Below are 22,457 nucleotides of genomic sequence, written 5' to 3'. Positions count from 1 at the left end.
TACCAAGCAATGATTACCGACATTGATGTAAGTAGGTATATTGTGTATCTGAGTGGTCAAATTATTATCTTCATATTAATTGAATATACGTTGCCATTACAAATTAAGTGAGTTATCAAATAAATTAAGTAATTTTATTGAATTAGGTGTACTCACATAAATGTCTCGTGTGTTCGAGTCAATAAATAAACAAACTTTATAGTCAGTTTAATTAAGTAATTAAGTAGGTACTTTTCTTTACTTTAATAAGTAATCAATTAGTTATTATTTTACTAGAGATCTTACTTTTACCTACATCTATTTCTAGTTCATTCTTTTCTATTACGTATTTAGGAATAGGGATACCTTTTGGGATAACAATTTGAATAAATAAATGTGCGAATTAATATTGGAAATTAATTTACTCATTCATGCAAAATAAATAATCTCATACAATTTTTGTCTATTTACAACACACACAATAAAATAAGTTAAGTATAAAAATAAATAGTTTAAAGCTACTTAGAACTAGCCTGACTACGACGTCATACTTGTGACCACTCGCGCATCATTTTGTTCTGTCTTCTCCTGTCCTTCTTATTTTTGTGGTTCTTGTTGCCGTCCTTTCTCATCATAAGTGCCATGTCACTTATTGTGTCAACAAATTCATCGTAATCGTTGCTTTGTTCTTTTTCTTTCTCACCCTGTACTTTCGTATTTTTGTTATCTCTGTTCTGCCTCTTATTTTTACCAAATATTCCCAGTTCGTCACCCAAAGTTTCTCCGATCTGACTCAAATTAAGCACGTCTAAATCACGAAGGTTAAATTGTTTGTTCTTATTCTTCTTCTTTGGTAGACTCAGACCTTCGTAGTAACTGTCTGGGACTGGAGAACCAAATTGATACATCTGAGCTCTGCTTTCGTCTCCAGAAATTGGTTCCTTTTCCGCAGAGTCGAGACTTTGCACTATTTGAATCATATCTTCATTTACAGCTTCTTCGGAAGTTGGTATGAAGGATATGGTTGATGGTGTCTTTGGAGTAATGGTCAGCACTTTCTCGTAGTTATCCGATTCTTCTTTATCCATTACACTGGAAACTTTGCCGTCATTTGAAATCATAGGTGTCACGGGCATCGCAGATAATTGTCCAGTAATGTGGGCTAATGACATTTCTAATCCGGAGTCTTCAAAGCCGGTCACACTTTTAGCAGTAGTGACAGCTACTACAGCTGGTGTCGGGTTTTCAGCAATAGCAGATACTGGCGCCTGGGACTGCTCTTGAATAGTGGTCATTACAGGGATTCTTTCTGTTACTTGAGAAGTAGTAATCGAACTGGATGTAGGGCTCACAGTGGTGGTTGTCAGAATCGACGTAGAAATACTTTCAGTAGTTGGCCTCCTAGTTGGTCTTCTGTTTGGTCTGCGAGTCGGACGCTTATTTCCAGGGGCAGGTCTAGTAGTCTTCACAGTTGTGGTGCGTCTTGGCCGTGGTGTTGTAGTTCTCGTACCAGGTCTTCTGGAAGGTCGTCGTGAGGGACGGGGCCGCCTGGTAGTGGTGGTCGTTGTTGTAGACGGGGCAGGTGCTTGCTTTTTCTTATTCTTGTTCGATTTTTTCCCACCTGTTGATCCAAACAGATCTCCCAGTATATCTTCTCCAAGAAGACTGAAACCTGTGTAATCTGCACTGTCTACATCGTTGACGGCATCGAGTGTACCTGAAAAATTATACGAGAAAATGTTAGGAGAAGAAAAACCTGATGAAAATAGTTTCAAAAGTCCTCTTAGCGCCAAATGAGACACCTACCGTCATCATCGTCATCGTCGTCATCATCATCATCGTCATCATCTTCATCAGCACCCAGTCCGAATGCATCGTCATCTTCATAATCATCATCGTCGTCGTCCTCAGCCTTTTCATCTTGAGGGACTAACGGTAGTGGATCAGCTGGTTCCGAGGTGACACCTCTTGGCCCAAACTTGAAGCAGGACACGCGAACAGCAGCCTCCACTGTACTCTTCGATTGAAGTTCTAGGCCAAGGCAGGCTCTGAATTCTTCTCCAGCCCTAGCAATGTTGTAAACTCGTCCGCAAAACTTGGATAATCCACCCGGCAGCGGCATACAAACGGGGCTGGGTTTGCGGCCTGTTTAAATAAGACAATATTAATCAATTATAAAACCACAACAAACTAAATCAATTTATAAAATAATATACCTATGACGCCGGTAAAAATTAAAAGTGAAAATGAAACACTTACTGGACAGTGTCCGGTTTGTGATGACCTTCTTTCCAAAACTCAAAGACACGGACATCTTGTCACCGTTCAGGTACATCAAGGAGGCACATCCTGGAAGTAAACATATTACTTAAGTTATTATCTTTATTTATTTCCTTTAGACTTTCTAAAGCAATTAGTGTAAGAAGAATGCTCGAGTATTCAATAGTCGGTCTTATTTCATCAGCTTCGTTTCTCTAGCTTAAGATCCGGTATGTTGCACAGTTACATAATTGAAGTGAGTCAGTACATTCTATGGGCTTTCCCATCAGGATTTAAGCGAACCTTGGTTTACTTTTATATTGGGTATTGCTTAAGACACTGCAACCAACAAAAATCGACTTATTCTGTATTATAGGTAACTTTCGTCAAAAAACAAAATGATTTTGTATTCTAACTGATTCGGCTCTAGGACAAAAATGTGGATGTGAAATTGGTTTTGGTCATGAATATTTATGGTTAGGCGCTACTACGATATCGCTTTCATTTTATGGTAAGTAATTCTTTATGGAGAAACAATATTAATTTGAAGTAGATGGGTAAATAAATGGAATCTGGAAACAAAACTTGTTTTTTTTTTTGTTGTAACTTTTACTTAGATATATTTACTGGTATACTTCTTACATACATACATCAACAGCCTGTAAGTGGCCACTGTTGATCAAAGGCCTCTTCTCAAGCATAAGGTTTAAGCATACTTCTGATGTTATTATAATATTTTCAAGCTAAAGAGTTCGTTTATTTGTTGTTTACCTGAACTCGGAAACTACTTATTCGAATTTAAATCTTTTTTCCATTGGACAAGACATATTATTATAGAAGACAATATACATAGGCTAGAAAACACTTCACTACAAACAAAATAATATGAGTTATTTTTAAAATAAATGTACAAAAACTGTACCTGGTCCATTTAGTTCGACTACAGGCAGTCGGAACTCCCGGCAGCAGTTGCAGTAGGCCTCCACACACTTGCAGTACTTGTTGATGCTGTTCTCGTCAACCTTGTCGTCATCATTCCTATTCTGAATACCTTTCTTAACATTATTCTTTTCTTTTCCTGTAAATAACATACATTTTAGAATATCATCCTTAATATAGAAATGTTGTAATAAGTGTAGTTTTCATTTGCTACGATATTATGTAGTTTCATATAAGCCTTGACCTGATGGCTACAATCACATGTTTCTAATCCAAAAACGATATTAATGCTATAAGTAATCCCCACTAAGAAACCCCTAAACCACTCCTTCAGGATTCTTGAAGGAATTTATTTAACGTGTAAAAATTTTCTCATATATGGTTTCAAATTAATAATTCACATTTACTTAATGTTGTGTGACAGCTTGTTACGTATTATTTACTGACTCGTACTTAAACAATATTATTAACTCTTTGCGCCTCACGTCATTATATCTAATGAGTGTAATTAATTAAAAACCTAACTGCAGTTTGATATATTAATTTCAGTAATTTTATTGACTGAACACAAGATTAATGCCGTACGCATAAGCACATTGAGTGATTGCATAAAACGCTCAGAATAATTAATTGTTTGTGTTATAAAGGTTGATTAAAGATTGATTTATGAAAAACTTGTAACATATCACTTAATACCGATCATGTAGCCGGTTCATACATATCTCGGTTGTAAAAAAAAACACAAAGTCAACACGCTACGTGATGTACATTGAAAGTAATTCAGCACAAAAAAATTGATGACCACTGGTCGATCGCTAACTTTCACAGTTTTTTCTTTGTTCGTTCAAATACATACATTGACAACAATTACAAAACGTTTGATAGGCTTTATTAATTCAGCAATAATGTGCAATCAAGTTAGCGACAGGTCGTAATCAATCAATTGGTTTATTGCCTCAGGAAGTGATTCTGACTGTTTATTAATTAGAACATGAGGTCCATTAATGCAGTTTATACATAGATACTTACTGACACTCTTTGACGCGGCAAAAGCCAAGAGTATGAATATTAGAAGCAACTCGAAAACCAGGGAGAGCTTCATCTTGAAGACTGGCTCCCTGCCTGCAAATGTAAAGATACAATATGTTATTTAAAATATTTTTTACTTAGTCTGTAACATATGACTTGAATCTTGTCTAATCAATTTATTTTCATCATTTATTTCAATTTAAACTTGGACAGTAATTTTATTTAAAATTTGAATGTTTATACAAAAATAGTACTTCTATAAACAAATACATATCTTTTATTTAATTCGTATACAAATGTATCGAGATTTACACATATTTTCATGGAAAAAATCTTGAGTCGAGCTCGAGCGCGTTGAAATCTTTTCCACTGCGCGCTGCATCGACTAGGTTTAAGTTATTTTGCGTGCTTATTCAGTTTAATCTTTACATGTAACAATTTTTATGACATATTTGCACAAAAATGATATTAATATCGTCTACATTAAAGTCCAATTTATATCTAAAAATTAAATCCCAATAAATCCTTACCTTCTCGTATAGAACTTCAGTAATAAATAAATATAATAAACACTGATGTATCCAACACCTTTGATCCACGTTTTAATAAATACAATATTATACGAGTTCACACTGTCTGGATGTAAAAACGCAGACGACACCGTAGTAACAGCGACACTGATTTGTTGTAAGCGTCGAGTAGCATCGGGAGAAATGTGCAGTGACGTATAACAGTGGGCGAGAAAGGAAAACTGCCCGTCGGACCTCTCTCTCTAGCGCGAAGGATGGGTGAAAGCAGAGACGCAGTTGGTCGGGTATGTAGAATTCAGTGTCAAGTAAAGTCGGCATTCAAAGTGTTGATTGTAGCGCTACTTCGTAAGGAAATGATAGGCAATTAATGCGAGCTTTTTTGGCCTGTGAAAATTGTTTGCTGGGTTAATTGACGGATGCAACCGTTTTTGTTCGTTTGTTTGCAAGCAATACGTTTAACGTTTTTACTTCGACAATTAGTCGCTTATAATGTTGATTTTTTGATTGATTTACTGTACCCACACATAGGAAATAAGCCAAAAAGTAGTATTAGAGCTACAACAATAAATTAGACTTCTACGAATGGTAGAGTAAAAGTATATTATAATAGATACTTACTACGGCACTCAGAAACATTTAATGATTTGTTTATTTTTTTATCATACTTACACATCTATCATTACATCTATTATTATTTAAACTATTCCTTAGTAACGATTTTGTTCCGAAAACAATTGATAAGCATTAGGTTAAGTAATCAAGAAAAGTCTCTGAATACGGCGGTTAAATACTTAAGTATATACATCTGTATAGGCGTAGAGGAAATTAAAAAACATAGAACATAGATTCTTAGATATGAGTTTCTCTCAAAACTTCCAGAAACATCTCACACAGTGCGATGCTCTCGGATATAGTAGTAGCGCTGTACATTGGCATGAATCAACTTTCTGATATACTACTTTTTACCTTTGGTGCGCCTGTCACTACTTTTTTGTGTATAATGTGTTTGCAAAATATTGTATGATGCGTTATATTATTTAAGTTGAGTTTTATTAAATTATTTGGACTCTTACATATGGAGATATAAAATACACTCACACCTGTAAAGTGTTTTGTTTTGGTAAGTACGTATGTATTCATAAATAATTCGAATTCACTTCATTGATAATCCATCTGTGAATTATTTAGTAACAGTTTGTACAATAATTGTCAATTTCAATAAGCTCCATACAAAATGTGTCAAAATTAGATATAATTTTGACATAACTTTGTTTGACATAAAATTTGATATAATTTTGATACATTTAATTTGATTTGATTGGATTGGATTACTAGAGATATTTAGTTATAATCTACAGATAGATATGTTACTGAAAATAGCCATAAGTAGGTAACACTAATAAAAAATAATAAATATGAATCATACATTTCACTTCTATGAGACATGCATTAAGTACTTACATGTCATAAAAATTATCTTTTTTAAGGTGAAATTTAACCAGTCGTATCATTAAAACCCCCACATTGATAAATAATCCACAGATATTAAAACAAACATTACATTAAATTATGATGATAATATAAAGCAACAATACTCATAAAATCCTTCATTCATACTTTTAGATATGACCTAAAAATAACAATTATCAAACAAATATGTCCCCACTACTTAAAGGTAAAGAGTGAATAACGAGTGAAGTAATAATAGTCAATACCACATGAACCATGCTTAACAATTAAGAAACAAAATAACAGAAGTTAACAACAAATTCAGGACAATACAACATTTCTTTTTTTATATTGACCTGCCTGAATCAAATCTAAAATTATTATTTACTTAGCTCGCGGACATTTATTAAAAAAATGTCTTTACAAAACTATCACTAAATGTAAATATCTGTCTTTCTGTCTGTCAGTTTTAGTGGGCAATACACGTCACCCGCACTAAACCGGTCGGGTCGGCCACCATCGGCATTTGGTCCAAGAGTGGTCACTTTCCCGCGGTGAAAGTGGACGGGATCGAATTCTGACCACTCTTGTTGTTGTTATTGTACACACCATGTATACACGGACGCTGTTGTTAGCAACCGTATGTTGATGATTTTGTAACCTTCATATATGTAATACATGTAGGTATATAATATGTGTTATTACATGAGTTTATATTAAAAAGTGAGAGGTTTTTTGTAAGTTACATATTTGGGAAAAATAAAACATAACGTTGTTTTGTTGCTTTATGATTTTAATGGGTATTTAAACAGTTTAAGTTAACTACTAAAATGCTATACATAGATTGCTTCAATTTAACTCCAACACGCAAAATTAATGACTGTAATAAATCCATTATTTTATTAAGGAAACGTATGTTGGTAATCTTTTAACATGCTCATCCTTATTCTATTTAATAATGAAGGTAGTTCTTGCTTTCACATGACAAATGTGATTTAACACTAAGGGCCTGTTTCACAATGTCTGGATAGCCGCTATGTTCCAGATAAATTTGAATTAAGAACGTAATTTGTATGAACTATCTGTCACATAAGTTTATCGGGTACTTATATGAAAGTGGTGAAACAGGCGCTAAATCAAGAAATTTCTTTTGAAATTATTGTTAGTATAATTTAATGTATTTAACTACATAGAGTTTAGAAAGTGCAGGTACTAATAATCAGGTTTAGATATGCCTTAGACATGTATCTGAATATTCACGAATTATTAATGCTTCACGCTTTAATGTACTTGCACATTTTATGTATGATTGTAGTCCATTTAATATTCACGCTTCATTTTTAATTATTGTTTATTGTATAAAGAAATGTATGAGTATAAAAATAAAGTCGTATAAAATATTATAATCCATAATTCTTGAGTGATGTTGTAAATAAGAAAGTTTTAATATGTGCATGATAGGATTGAATATATGTTTGTTGTTACGTCACCTTAAAATACCTGAACATTATGAATGGAATACGATACAAAACTCTATATATACCTAGTATGTATTTATACATAACTAGCAAACCTAGTGAACTACGAATCGCTTTCAATGGTTTTCCTGTATTCCTGCTTTTCTCTCAAAGTATTCCCGAATTTTCTTTGCTATAAAACTCGCAGAGCCCGAGATCTTTTCAATGAATGCAAAACTGTGGAAATCGATTCGTGCGTTCTGGAGTTACACCGTCAGGAAGGAAAACCCGACTTATTTTTATATTATACAGATTTTATTTTGGAACAGCACAAAGGTTTTTATATAATTGAAAATTTATGTTTCGTTTAAAATTATTATATCAATTAACTCGGTAAAATGGGACTAAATTGCTAAGACTCCAATGTCTGTCCGCGTGACTATCTGTTTACCTGTTAATCCGAATCGCACTTGACACATTTTTCATAATATGCGTGAATAAAGTCACGGACAAACCGCTAGTATACCATATCTAATCATTCATTAATGCACATTCTGATCTATTCGTACGAAAAAAGTGTTATCGTGTATTGATATAAGATACATTAAGTATGGTCGTATATTAATATGATTAATGTAACGATTAATGTGAATTTCTTCATTTCGTGAAATTTCGTTTCGATTATTCCAGAATCGGTACAAAGGTTTTCTACGAGTTCGTTTTTAAATAGCAACAAAGTCCACGAGATTGGCACATATAAAAAATATGATGATTTTTCTGAATTAACGCATTTAACTCATTAAAGTTCGATGTATTAATTGACTTGTTAATTCAAACTGCTCTTGTAATGTAATGAAATCAGTTTTAAGATATTGAACCGTAAAATGACTTAAGTACCGCACATACTTAGATGCATATAGACGAAAATAGCATTCTTTTCCTCAATATTCTACAAACATATTTTAACTTTTCTTACCACAAAATAACTTAAAATATTATCATTACGACACAACGATTCATTACATAATGAGCATAAGAAATAACAACAGATCTTAATCTTGGCTACAATGTATTTCATTCATCAGTATATCAAATGTGCGTTCTGTTTCTCGGCAGCCACGTAACAATTAAACACCATCGTCAGTTCTATCACGTAACGTGCTCTACAAGACAACGACCCCCAAGTGGGGCAGTGGCGCGCGCGCACCTCGCTCACTGCGCCTGCGCAGACAGACGTGCAGACCAACCAGCACACCAGCTTTCTATGCACATGCCCCTTTTTGTTTGATTATGTGCACTTATTCATGTTTTCCAATACCTGACATGACATTGGTTATTGTCTGAAGCCGCAAACTTAATTGTGGTACACCGTTAAACATAGGTTATTATAACAATTCCCACGGAATTAAAACAAATTCACTGTTCATTGCGATGGCAATTACATTTACTGTTTGTCTTAAGTCTAGGTTTGCAGACCCCAAGTTACGAGTAAAAATTTCCAATTGATTGGGGCAAGAAATGACTACTAGACTAGCAAAATAATATGACAACAAAATATGTTGGTCAGTAGCCTGTCAAGCATGGAGATATGGTAATCCCTCTACGTAGAGAAGCATCACAGATCAGCAAAGAATTGTCACGAGCTGTTGAAGATGATAATGACGAGCGGTCTGTTGAAAACAATGATTTTTGTTTTTCGAAGGGGGAAAATCATTCAATAAATTCTCCCGCCTTGGGCGAGGCGAGAGGGAGTGTCAGACTCTTACTGACTAAAGACCACCCCGTTCCTACTCCTGCTTTTCGAGCCGGAGCCTCGGTAACCCGCTAGGTAGTCCATGATAGTCTTGCTTCGATTTTGTTATAATTGATGGACGTCTTCCATTCAATTATGAATATATTAGATACATACCTATGTAGTTAATCATATGTGCTTCCACTCTAAATAGCGACTTCATTTGTTACATGAATACAAGTTCACATGTAGTCATGCAATGACATGCCTTGTTAAGTTATTATGCAATATGTTTTTACATAAATACATAATAACAGCTATTTCGTGTAAAATATCTCCAGTAGCCAATTTTGCTTAGACTGCGTGTTCGTAGGACGATTACGAATTAAGAGATTTTTAAATTAAATTAACCAGTATAAATCTACGAAAAAAAGAATTCTCAAGGTCAAAGCATTTATTCCAATTAACCCTTAATTAAGCACTTTTGAAACGTCAGTGCGTCTGTCTATCAGTGAAACTAGGTGCTCATTCCAAAGTGTAGCTTCAAATGGAGAAGAACGTGTAAGAAACAACATCTTTACTGTTTTTCTCGAAATTATTTTTTGTTTTTTTTTTACTTTTTAGTCCAACAGTGGACGAAAACGAAATGTTGATGAAATAAAGGTAAAATGAATTACATACATATATTTTTGCGTCAATTAAAGATAAGATAAATTAAGCATTAGTCGGTGCCTGCTGTAAAACCTAATCGATTAGCTATTAGATATTACCGAAATCTAAAATATATAAATCTTTATCTCTTTTTATAATATATTCTAAACATTCATTATTATCAACAGTCTACTTCACATAAAGCTATTATGCAAATATATTTCACACTGTGTGATAACCATACCGTTTTAATTGGATTTATCAAATAAATAGTTTATAACCATTCATATTTTATTTACCTAATAATAATTTTATATTATACCATAAATCAGGACAATATAATAAAATTTGTTTATTCTTTACATGACAGTTTTTATTTACCGTTTTAATTTTATTGATTTTATCAGCACACGAATAACATGAGTAGAAAATTATGTTGTAATTGTATATGAAAGCTAATAAGCAATAGGCTCACCCCCTATTACATGAGTCATAGAGGGTGAGCAATAGGCTCATCCTCTAAGTAAGAGTGAGTAAAAAGTGGTCACTATATACCAATGTATACCCACTACTATAGTGACATTACATGCCAAAATGTGCCTACCCCTTCGGGGGTAAAAAGGCGTGACGATGTATATGAAAGCTTGAAATTGAGCTTTCCTTTGCTTCTATTATGTATTGAAGCTTAACTACGAGTATGAAAATCTACAAAACCAGTCATTGAACAATAACCACTTAAGTATTTAAGTACACTTAAATTTCTCTAAGCATTATGAAAAAGAAACGAATTAGTCACCGGCACAACACTTTTGTTTGCCTTAAACACATGCACATCGATGCGTCTAACGACTGAGAGAAAGCGCACGGACAAGTTTTGAACACCTACATCATAGCCAACTACGTAAGTACTAAAGTGTCATATAAGTACTTTACAGTTTTCCCCAATAGCAAAAACAAACATTGGTAAGGCTAAATTAGGGGAGCGCCGTATGACGGCCGCTTTCTCGATGCATCTCACTGATGCATGTCGTTATAATATAGCGTTATGCTTTATTTAAATTTCACCTTCTATTGTGAGCGAGGTGAAACGGCCGGAGCGAGATCTCAGGGAAGGAGCAGTGTACGGCCGGCGGTTGCGACGATCGCCTCCTCCAAGCTCACACGAGCCTAGCTCCTTTATAAACCGCGTTATAAAATAATTCGTATTTTTTGTTCTTTTACGAGATCCGTGACTGTGACAGCTGATCGACATGTCGGTCAAACTCACGCTTTCTTTGGTCTTCGCTGTACTCGCGGTAGCTCATTGTGCGAACATTTTAGGTGAGTACCCATAATATTTATTGCAAGTACTTGAATAGAAAGCGTATGTTATCGTAGGACGACAATTGGATCGCTTTGATTAATGTAAGCGTGATTGACAGCTGTGTACGCCAGGAAGTTACTGTGGTAGGCAACCCTAATGAATCATTAATTTGTTTTTATTTGGATATGTAATGAACTGCTGAACATGAGGAAATTATTGAGTAGATAATGTCAGTTTTTACGTTTTAACCAAATGGAGTATCGGCGGAAATTACTTAAAAAACTATTACTGATGTATACAGTATTACTATGCAACATAAATTACAGCTGTTACCCATTTAGTTTTGAATTAAAAACAAAATCTATTTATGTGTCTGTACTATAGCTTAATGTCTTAAAATAATAAAAAATTGTAATTTTATTAAGTATACATATCAATTTTTATTTGAATGCATTCAATGGTACATTAATATTTTAATTTCAGAATATGAATATATTGAAATGACCGATTTACAGACGACAACATAAAGGCATATTTCTTCTAATTCTGTAAGAAATACTAAAACTTACTTACAGGGTTACCGTAATGTACAATTACCATAATTAAGTAAGAATAAATAACGTGTGTGCGATCTAATACATTTAGGTTTGAACTGTTTTATTTTGTTTAAATATCACTAACACGTAATGAATACATTTTCCCTTATTTGTCTGAAATAAAAATAATTAGGTACATAATACATTTCTGTACTACTTCACTTTTAATATTTTAAAGCTATAAAGTATAAGTTTAGTATACCTCGTTTTTAAGCTCGATCTAGGTCGCTAACGCAAATTTTTATCTAGTCTATTTGCCTACAGTAAATTTAGTCTACAAATGGCAGAACGCTGGATAAGTGTAGTGTATTGACTTGACCCAGTGCGGAAATATATGTAAATATACTCATTAGCATTTATTTAAAACATAAACTTCATACAAGAAGATTATTGGTTACGCTTTCCTACTTCACTTAAACTTAAGAAAAGTGAGGAGAAAATAAGAAAATTCAAGCAAGCTTTTGTAAATGCAGTAGTCACGCTGTTAGTTACCATGACGTGTCTTACATAACATAACAAAATAGATATTGTTCCATAATTCACAGTAACAGTGAACCATGAACCAAACAAAGGCGCAAGCGCACCTTACAAGTGAAAGTTAAAATTACGCACGCGTGAAAGTAAGCACAATATTTGGATGTTATGTTTTTTCTTTTGTTATGCCAACCACTGCAGTTTAATAATTCGTTTTCTTTAAGATATTTATTATACCTACTACTCTGCGTAGTTATTTTTTCCTTTTAATTTATGAGATCGGGGTTTATTTATCAGTAGATATTTCTGCACCAAAGTTATCTCGTCCTATCCTACCACTGGAGTTTTTATTATGTTTAAATGTTAAACATTTTGTTTATCAACTATTTATAGCATCCCTTTTTACCGTAAAGTTTTAATTAGCTAAAAATCATAAAACTAAGTACCTAAAGTCAAAATATGAATGAAGGTGTGGTTATTTTGAAATGTGTTTGAATTTTTAAATATTTATGTATTTTTTTAGTAGTTTAGTAGGTATTTACATTCAATTTAACAACTGGATCAAATAGGTTTTTGTATTAAACGAGCCTCTTAACAATTCAGTACATGTATGAAGCCTACTTTTGTTAGTATGATTAGAAAGCGGAAAAATATAATAATATCCAATTAGGATTCTACGCAACATTCTAAGCATCATTATATTATGAATACAAGTGGTTGTTTCAAAAAGAAAAGTTAGTAAAGTACCTAGGCACCTAAACTATCACCCAACATAATTTGACTAGGCAGAACTAAGCACGTGATTTTAATCGCGTTTCAGATTACTTTTTATTTAAATATGTGCTAGAAATCAATAAGAATTTTAAGAATAACTCTATAAGCCCCAACGATTGAAATAGTGCCAAAGGATTTACATGTTAACATGTCATAATTTCCAGATTTCCTGAACTTAGAAGAGGCTAAGAAACTCATAGAACCGGCGGCGCCAGAACTTAAGAACGAAGAGCTGCCGTCCTGTAAGTGGAAGTGCAAAGGTCCAGCATGCGCCTGCTGCATCGAGAAGAACATCACTTCTTATGACCCCGAAGGAGCAAGTAATAAACATTTATATACAGTATGTTAACTAACAGAGGGCGTTCCTTAACGTTAACCCGCAAAAGTATAGCATCCGTAAATGCAAAAAAAATACTACCATTCAAAAACAATTTTTTTTTAAATATTAAAGTAATAATAAAAAAACTAAAATTTTAAAACGATACGTAAAAGAATCACTCTGTGCACGCGTAGTTGAAGGAAGGCAACGTTGCAATTTATTGCTTATTTTTCTATGCTAATATTTTTATTTTAATCTATTTATGATATTATCGATTAACAAGTTTAAAGGAACGCCCTCTGTTAGTTAACATCATGTATTTTACCAAGAAAAGTTTTGTAGCTGAGTAGAATATTTTGATATTTCCTCTTCTCATTCTGCGAAACGACTAGAAGACTACATTGGACAGTGACCAAAGAGACAGCTGTGGTCTCTGATAAACCCGAACCATTTAAACTGATCTTCAACCCGTCTACAAAGTGTGTTGGTTCTGGATAACCTCGTTTATATGGAGGTCTATAGTGCTGCATTGCTGCAGTGGACTATTATGGGTGGTTAATTTAAGGAAACTTTATATTAACTGAATAATACATAATCTTATGGTCCTCTTGTTGAAGTTAATTACTTAATACAAATACCAGTACCAATTAAAATCATGTAACTCGTTTATATTCTGTGTATTTATTAATATTATGGTTTTAATAATTGATAGTACTATAATATTATAGTAGATATTAATTTGATAAATTCTATGTAATTTCCAGAATGCGTACACATGAGGTATCTCTCCAAAGATGAAGGATTCTTCGTGCAGGTTTCACACGGCAAGAAAGTTGACTACGAAAAAATTCAACGTAAGTACATCTCTTTCTAATATTTCACAGATGAAATTATGACCTGCACCCTAATTTGCAATTTGTTGTTTGCATCATTGCGTCCATATGTTCATCATTAAGAATGCAACTCGATAAAATTAATATTACATTAGTACCTCATACATATCAAGGCAGGGTAATACTTTGACATCAAAACTATGCCATTCAAAGATAAACAGTCCACGATACTACTTTAAATAATTTGCCAATTTAAAATTAAACCACATCTATTAGTCCATTGGAATAGAACTTTCAGTAAGGGCTCTTACCCGCGTTTCTAAAGAAAGTTGTTCCGCCAACTAAGCGGTTGCAATCACCTATATTTGCATCTAGAAATTTCTCGGATTAAATCGCGAGAAAGTCGAATGCAATGCTTGTTACTCTCGCAACTTACACTTCCTTTCAGCTTTCATTTAAGTACTTACTTCGGAAGCTGTGGTTACGTACCGTGAGATGATTCTATAACCGATTAACTTTTATATGTCTAGTCTAACTACAAATACACGTATGTTTCTTATAACAAATTAATATCGTACACGTGTTACAATTCTACATATTTGACACACAAAATGATTTACTTAACGAATTCCAAAAACATAATTTTAGTATTTTTTTTTTAATTACACCTAATTTTATCTTCTGCTCCGATCAAAAGACAGCTTTCCTGTAATTGTAATCTTTAACACAACGTGAGTTATTTTGAAGGTACGAATAGACTACGACACTAAACACTCAGTGTTTAGATTGTATCTCAGCGTACACAATTGAAAAATTTATTGACCCTATATAATTAGTATCGCATTATGGTAAGCGTCCACTGATCCGCATCGTATGGACCGCATCATCGGCAATGCCTACCTGTGATGCGTACTGATGACATCATACGAAATGCGTATGATACGGGCCTGTGGACCACCAGCTTATGTTCCGTACAAGTGTGAACAGTACAGACATTAGAATCTGACATTTCCGTCACAATTTGTGTCGTAGTCTATTCATACCTTGAGACCGCCAAATCGGATAACGAATTTAGATTGTTAAATTATTTTATTTACAATTCTGTATATGCGTTCACATCACCCTATTTTATTTTTCAGCATCAAATCCCGAACCACTATGCCTTGTGCTGGGCGTGTTCTTCCAAATGTGCGCCACATTCAACAAGATGGCAGTGACCGCGGATGGTCTGCAAGGCTGCGTGAACTTGGAACCTGGTACCATCTTCGTATCACAACGCAAGATTCCACTCGGCTGCTTCAAGGCTAACGAAAGTTTAATGGAAATGTCGGATCCACCAAAGGAAACGTAAGTATCGTATTCAAACAACATTACGTGTGACACGTATTACATGTTCAAACTGCCTCGTTGGTCGAGTGGTCGCAAGTGCAACTGCCAGATAAGGGGTCTCGGGTTCGATTCCCGGGTCGGGCAAAGTATTACTGGGCTTTTTTCGGTTTTTCGAAAATGTCTCAGTAGTAGCACGGAGTCTGAAATTGTGCCCAGTATATGGCATTAGGCTCACCCCCCATTACATGGGACTTATGCCACAAATGGTGAAAAGTGGGTGTACATTGTATAGCGGCATTACGTGCCGTAATGTGCACCTCTGCCTAACCCTTCGGGGATAAAAGGCGTGAAGTTGCAATGTATTACATGTGATTATAGTAGCCTGCCCGTGTTGCTAGTAGGTACAAAAACAATAATCTACAACGGTAGTAAGAGCTCCACCACCTTAATTAATCAAGAAGATAATAAGGTATTATCATGTTTTCTAGAACGTAGGCAAGCTTAAATTATTTGCTATTGAAAAAATGGTGGCCTTGAGCCCTCATTTTGTTTATCAACATGATATTAATTCAATTAATCTAAATCAGAGATTAAACACGATAATTGCATTGCACAAAAAATAAACGTTGACGCGTCATGGACACACACAACATACACTACAGAATATAATAATTATAATTAAATTTAATGAAAGAGAAAATAGTAGTATAAAGTATTTAATGAAGTAATTTATTCGAATTTCCAGAGCCGTGGAACCAGAAGAAAGCACAGATGACAACACTGAAGACGGTGAAGATGTTGAATTTGATCCGAATAAGTTTTTCGCCGGAGTATACCAAACTGCACAGCAAAGTATTGCACTACTGAGTAGTCTTTTAGAGACACCTAGCAGTAACAGCACTTCTGTAAAACCAGTCATTCCCACCGAATCCAGCAGTTCCACGCCTCCAGAAAATCCAACAGAGTCTTCACAAAGAAGAGGTCCCAAGAATTTGAAACATCCCAACTTATTGTGATAGTATACTCGCGAGCATTTAGTTATGAAATGCATTTAATTTAGATTATAACTTCTGTTCTCAAGCTTATAATGAATCAGTATCCTATTTATTGCTTTAAACTTTGTGATGCAACTGACTAGTAATAGTAATAAAATAATGTTGAGGGTTGTTTGTTGTTTCAATCAACCTTGGGAAAATGGAGGAGAGGCGTTTGTTTCCAACAAGTACACACCAGTTCTCCTGAAAAGAAAAACATAAATTAAATAATTTCTCTTTAGAAATTATTTTTGATAGATGGACATTAGAAACTTCTTGAAATACACACCCAATCTTAGGTCTTAGTCCTCCCATCTCCAGTCTTCCTGGCAATAAGTCACATGAGCTCAAAATAGCAGCATAGTAGTTCAGGCATTGTCTTCCAGTGAAACCACCCGACGTGATGGATTCAGCAAAATAGAAATAGCTGCGTGCATGGTCGCAGGCGTGGGAGTCACAGCCAGGCATAGATATTCCTCCGTTAGGGTAGAAGTCAACGTGGCCAAGGTCTGCTAGATAGCCGTTGATGCCGTAGTTCGTGTGGATAACTTCAGTATATTGCCCGTCGTTGGCATCGAAGCGGTCAGGGTGGCTGACCCAACCAATGAAAGCAGGGTCGAGAGCTGAAATTGACATGAAATTTTAATTTACTTAGCGCTCACGATTACTAAACGTTCAATGTAACGAATTATTTCAAAATCTCACCTGTAATGTACGCAACATCACCGTCGACATTTCTGCCAACAATACCAGCCTGGTGTCCGCCGAAGCCGTGTCCAACAATATGGTACATGGTGGGAGTGGCGCCTGACTCTCTGTTCACCCAGTTAATGAAGGCTGCCACCGCTTCACCAGAAGCGATAGTGTTCCTAATAACGGTTCTGTACTCAATGGAACTTGCTCCAATACTCCAGTCTACTACGATGATGTTGACATCTTCAGCGGCAAGGAACACTAAGGACACAATATTAAGTTTATAAAATAGTCCTACCATATTGGAGAAAGAATGAAATTAATTAAATACACACCTGGAATAAGAACACTATTTGAGTTAGCGGTAACTGATTCCAGCCATCCATGAATGAGAACAATTGTGCGTCTATCCTTCCTGTAGTTAGTAGACTGAAGAAGTGAGGGATTGTTCAAAATCAACGGCTGGCTGACCACTGGATTATCCCTGTAAGAAGAGAGAAATACATTTACATATCGCAAGCTCATTTACAGAGCCGATATGGTTGCCCTAGACGGACATTATATCGACCAGATTGACGATATATTAAGGAAGGAGAAGGTCCAAATTAAAAGTACCATTAACCTACGAGCAAACATCAGAAGACTGATGACTGTTGATGAAGCGAAAGAAGTATTTTCATATTTAGTTTCGTTCATTATCTGCAATGTTGTCCCATTATCTGCCTACCCCCATGGGAGACAGGCATCTGTAGGTATGTATTTTTAAGTACAATCTTTTTTCCAAAAACGTTTATAAAGCTTTCTGATTTTGGAGATTTTGATATATTTTGTGTAGGAGCTTAGACCGGTATGAGACGTAATATTTTTAAATATTTTATCTAATCGTTGTTTCATCACGCTATAACCAAAATATATAAGATTAGATCATTTAGAATATTTATTTTTCATTTCAATTTGATTAAAAATTACCTTGTAAACAAATGGTATACATTTGTTTGGGTGGGGTTGTATCTGGCTCCCGTGTTGACATGGGTTTCATATTGATCCAGGTGTTCTAAGTCAAGGCTTTGTGGCATAGGATTTGGAAGGCCTGAAAACAAACATAAAAATGTAATTTACTGTCTCATTAATTGAGTAACTATTATGTGTTACGATTTTTTCAGCACGCAACCAAGAAACTTTTCTTGGTATTACTATAGGTTTGCATTTTATGAAATTGTAAAACAACCTGCGGATAAATCCACAATTTGAAACAGTTATTATAGCATATATATAAGTGTAGCATGTATGTCTTTGGTAGCTGAAGGACATCACCCGTAATTTAAGTGGTATGTTAGGTTAAGAAAATATAATATAACGTTAAATAGTGTTATTGTAAGTATCACATGAGGCTACTAGGCAATATAATGCAAAACTAAAAATAAAAAGGCTTATGCACGTTACCTACATCACAATTTAACGGAGGATTTTAACTGTGTCCAGTTAAAACTACCTGTTGAAGTCTGACTGTACATGTACAGTGTACAGTTAAATCATAAGGTATATGGCATGCATTAAGAATCTAGACATAGAAATCATCCGAAATCTCATTAAATATGAAACTTAATGAGAGAATAAACTTTATTATCTATAAAAAAACATCTTAATTTATAGAAAGACTTATAGAATTAAATAGAAAACTTACCATATCCTAGACCAAGAACGGATAAACAAATTAAAGATGCTAATTTGTTCATGGTTACTTCACAAATGTTATAATTAATTGGTCGATAACAAGCCTTAGGTCAGTGTAGGTAAGATAAGCACCTGCCTAATTATCTAAGGAATTATTCAGTTAGATTACATGTACTAAGGTGGTATTAAATTGTAGTAATTATCAAAATATTACTATTTATTATTCAATTCGATTGCCTACATTCGGCAATGTATTAGTAAATATTTACACCAGATAACAACGACTTTGTGAGCTCTTTGACAATGATTATTTTGTTTGTGCAAATTCAACTTCTTTGTATAATTTGTTTGAATAGAGTAGGGAATGAAATATTGTAATACTAAGTACGAATGTTAGTGTTTCAGATGTTCTTTAGTTTTAGAAGCGTTCTATGAAGCATGATTTACTTGGGGATCACTTTTCATGAGTATTTTCAAAATATTTTTTATGTATATTAATATGGTTTCGGCTTACTCACGTAACTGTTTGACGAGGAACTCGACAAGTTTTAAGCCATGCTAGACATGTTTACGTTACCATGTTGGTTACATGAGTAACCCGATAACATAATAATTAATTTAGAATGTCTCACAAAAGTTATAACAAAATGTTTTATATGTTTCATCACTTACAACATCAGACAATATTTTTTCTAGAAATGTTTTAGTAAGAGATTTTGGTAGTAACAGATAGTTAGTTTATCTTGGAAATAGCAATAGTATCTTATTTGTCCGTGGTAGTATATAGGTTAAGTTACGTTACCGGCTTGCTATAACTTTGGACTTGATGGGAATATAACCCATTAATTACATAACGAGTGAAAATTGGCTGTTATGTTATACATGTATACCATTGCCCCTTTGCAGATTCTTTTAAATTTCAAATAACGTATGATGTTGCTAATAGAAGGTTTACATAATCAATTAATTTTAAATTACCAAAATGTTTGTGTTTGTATTTTTCAACTAAACAATCCAAATGTTTTCCAGATAACAGATCATTTTACATTTATTTTATTTTTTTGTATTTTTTTCTTACGCCTTTTGTAAACCATTAAACTTAAAAACAGTCACCTTATCAATAGTTGTCAAGATTGATGTGGTTGTCGATCCATTTCATGATAACTCAGCTTATCTTTTAACTACTAATTAGGTACTTAAAATTATTCAGTGTCAAAATAAGTAACTGATAAGTGCTCTAGGTATTTTAATCGTAGTTTAAACCAATTTTTGCAAAAAAATTGGTGAAGCTACTATAACAAAATAGCCCTGTAAACCACAATTACAAGCACTAAATATTATTATTAATGTTCTGTATAATTTCTTACATGTGAAATTTCAGTTTCTATCCTGGCTAGGGAAGTAGAGAACTTGAATCCTAGACCACCGCAGGGATTTTTTTTTTTTAGTGGGGCAATCATCCACTGTCTTTTCCCGCCTTGGGCGAGGCGAGAGAGAATGTCAGACTCTTACTTACTAAAAACCAACCGGTTCCTAATCCTATTTTTCGAGCCGGAGCCAGGATTATCCCGCTAAGTAGTCCGCAGCTGCGGTTCAGGTATCAGCCCTACTGGGCCCCATGTGCAGGTCTGATGGCTCTTTGAGGTGCGCGCGGAACGCGACGCGCCGTACGCAGTGCAGGTCTGGATCTGGTTGGGCAGCGAGCTGCACCACCGCAACGATGAGGCAAGGGATACTAATATGTACATGTATTTCATATAACTAAACGAATAACTGATTACACATAAGTCTAACATAATATATCGTCACGCCTTTAATCCCCGAAGGGGTAGGCAGAGGTGCACATTACGGCACATAATGCCAATGCACACCCACATTTCACAATTTATGTTGTAAGTCCCATGTAAAAGGTGGTGAGCCTATTGCCATTTACCGGGCACATTTCCAGACTCCGACCCAGGAATCGAACCCGAGACCCCTTGCCGCCGACTGCCGAGTCGAACTTGCAACCCAGAGTGGTTGCAAGTGCGACTGCCGGCCAACGAGGCAGTCTAACAATTTGTCAATATTTGACTTACATTAATTCTACTCAATACTTCCTACGGATGGATGTGACCCTAATCTCCTTGTGACGTCATAAGACTAATATAATACGATTTCGATAGTTATCGAAGAACTTGAAAACAATCGATAAAGTAATAATTAACGAAAATGCTCTTATCTCTGATGAGCTTGGGTAAAAGAGGGTTTTTCCTAATTAGTCGTTCAAATTTTAGATATTTTAATAAAGAAAGAGTGTCTCTTTGAAACCATTTATAGCTTGCCATTTGTTTTGGTTGCAGTCATGTAAATTGAAGTATTTAGAAATAATTTCAAAATCAAGTTAATTGTTAAAATTTTCATGAGGGATTTACCTTTCAATTGCTCTATTTGTACCTACTACCTAAAATACAGTACGTACTTATAGTAAATATTAATCCCACCCAAAACATAAATGTGAAAGGCTGCCAAGTTCGATAATGTTGAAATGCTTCGCCTATAAAAGAAGTGAGATCTAAATAAGTACCAAGTTCCATTCACAAACCCCAGTTAAAAATGATATAACAAGTTGGCAAGTTTTCACACACTACGCAATGAGTCAAGTATATAATTTTCTATTAAAACTTGCCAAGTTATATCATTTTTAACTGAGGTCTGTGTATGGAACTTGGTACTTATTTAGATCTCACTTCTTTTATAGGCGAAGCATTTCAATATTATCGAACTTGGCAGCCTTTCACATTTATGTTTTGGGTGGGATTTCATTTATTTTTGTAAGGTTTATTTTCTTTTTTTCTTATTTTACTTTACTTTGACTAAATACAAACCTTCGTAACGAATTTTAGGTCGGTACGACCATTGGAAGATATAGATATATTTTTTTGTTTTAGTTCCTTAGGGGTATGAATTTACACCTTCATTATTTTTAAAACCGACTCACACTTGGCCATTTTCAGATTTTTTCCTTCACTTTGACCTAAAGACCTACCTCCATGCCAAATTTCAAGTCAATACGACCATTGGAAGTGGTCTAGGTTTTTGATGAGTGAGTCAGTCAGTGAGTGTATAGTAAAAATAGCGATTTTCTGACGTCAATATCTCAAGACCTACAATAGGTACATTAATGAAATTTTGTATTTTAGATAAGTAAGTAGATCTCAACAGATACTAGAAATTTCATATGCGTAGATAAAATTGATTTTGAGTTATAGGTGGGTCGAACTTGGCCCGAAATGGTTCGTGTAATATAACCCACGGCCGGTGTGTCGGTTTTTTTGCTCGAACTTGGCGGACACACTGCCGTGTGTCTAGATTAAGCAGTTCAAGAAGGGATAGAACAAGGAGAATTATTTCCACTATGTAG

General features: G+C 34.5%; 3 protein-coding genes across 3 annotated transcripts; 1 reads left to right on the top strand and 2 right to left on the bottom strand.

The window, feature by feature from the left end:
- Positions 1-382: 382 nt before the first annotated feature.
- On the bottom strand, positions 383-4,905 carry LOC118273067 (uncharacterized protein DDB_G0290587). Its single transcript, XM_035589833.2, has 6 exons — positions 4,737-4,905; positions 4,207-4,299; positions 3,161-3,316; positions 2,239-2,328; positions 1,786-2,124; positions 383-1,696 (listed from the first exon to the last, which is right to left on the bottom strand). The coding sequence occupies exons 2-6, from the start codon at positions 4,277-4,279 to the stop codon at positions 525-527; spliced, it is 1,830 nt and encodes a 609-aa protein (XP_035445726.1). The 5' UTR covers positions 4,280-4,299; positions 4,737-4,905; the 3' UTR covers positions 383-524.
- Positions 4,906-11,089: 6,184 nt separating this feature from the next.
- On the top strand, positions 11,090-16,819 carry LOC118273355 (uncharacterized). Its single transcript, XM_035590266.2, has 5 exons — positions 11,090-11,345; positions 13,337-13,492; positions 14,256-14,345; positions 15,464-15,671; positions 16,399-16,819. Exons 1-5 carry the CDS (start codon positions 11,276-11,278, stop codon positions 16,667-16,669), a joined length of 795 nt encoding a protein of 264 aa, XP_035446159.2. The 5' UTR covers positions 11,090-11,275; the 3' UTR covers positions 16,670-16,819.
- On the bottom strand, positions 16,354-19,232 carry LOC118273313 (pancreatic triacylglycerol lipase-like). The gene is made up of 6 exons (XM_035590214.2): positions 19,065-19,232; positions 18,350-18,470; positions 17,716-17,864; positions 17,393-17,641; positions 16,977-17,310; positions 16,354-16,891 (listed from the first exon to the last, which is right to left on the bottom strand). The coding sequence occupies exons 1-6, from the start codon at positions 19,114-19,116 to the stop codon at positions 16,834-16,836; spliced, it is 963 nt and encodes a 320-aa protein (XP_035446107.2). The 5' UTR covers positions 19,117-19,232; the 3' UTR covers positions 16,354-16,833.
- Between the last annotated feature and the right edge of the window lie 3,225 nt (positions 19,233-22,457).

Source organism: Spodoptera frugiperda, chromosome 15 (genome assembly GCF_023101765.2).
Source record: "Spodoptera frugiperda isolate SF20-4 chromosome 15, AGI-APGP_CSIRO_Sfru_2.0, whole genome shotgun sequence".
NCBI lineage: Eukaryota > Metazoa > Arthropoda > Insecta > Lepidoptera > Noctuidae > Spodoptera > Spodoptera frugiperda.
This window is presented reverse-complemented; position numbering and strand designations above follow the sequence as displayed.

Excerpts from the sequence above, each read along its gene's own strand:
- LOC118273067 (XM_035589833.2), bottom strand. The coding sequence starts at position 4,279 with ATGAAGCTCTCCCTGGTTTTCGAGTTGCTTCTAATATTCATACTCTTG. Across the intron at positions 3,317-4,206 it reads TGCCGCGTCAAAGAGTGTCA|GAAAAGAAAAGAATAATGTT; the intron begins GTAAGTATCTAT and ends TGTTATTTACAG. Across the intron at positions 1,697-1,785 it reads CGACGATGACGATGATGACG|GTACACTCGATGCCGTCAAC; the intron begins GTAGGTGTCTCA and ends ATAATTTTTCAG.
- LOC118273355 (XM_035590266.2), top strand. The coding sequence starts at position 11,276 with ATGTCGGTCAAACTCACGCTTTCTTTGGTCTTCGCTGTACTCGCGGTA. Across the intron at positions 11,346-13,336 it reads TCATTGTGCGAACATTTTAG|ATTTCCTGAACTTAGAAGAG; the intron begins GTGAGTACCCAT and ends CATAATTTCCAG. Across the intron at positions 14,346-15,463 it reads TGACTACGAAAAAATTCAAC|CATCAAATCCCGAACCACTA; the intron begins GTAAGTACATCT and ends TTTATTTTTCAG.
- LOC118273313 (XM_035590214.2), bottom strand. The coding sequence starts at position 19,116 with ATGAACAAATTAGCATCTTTAATTTGTTTATCCGTTCTTGGTCTAGGA. Across the intron at positions 17,642-17,715 it reads AAATAGTGTTCTTATTCCAG|TGTTCCTTGCCGCTGAAGAT; the intron begins GTGTGTATTTAA and ends TTGTGTCCTTAG. Across the intron at positions 17,311-17,392 it reads TGATGTTGCGTACATTACAG|CTCTCGACCCTGCTTTCATT; the intron begins GTGAGATTTTGA and ends TGTCAATTTCAG.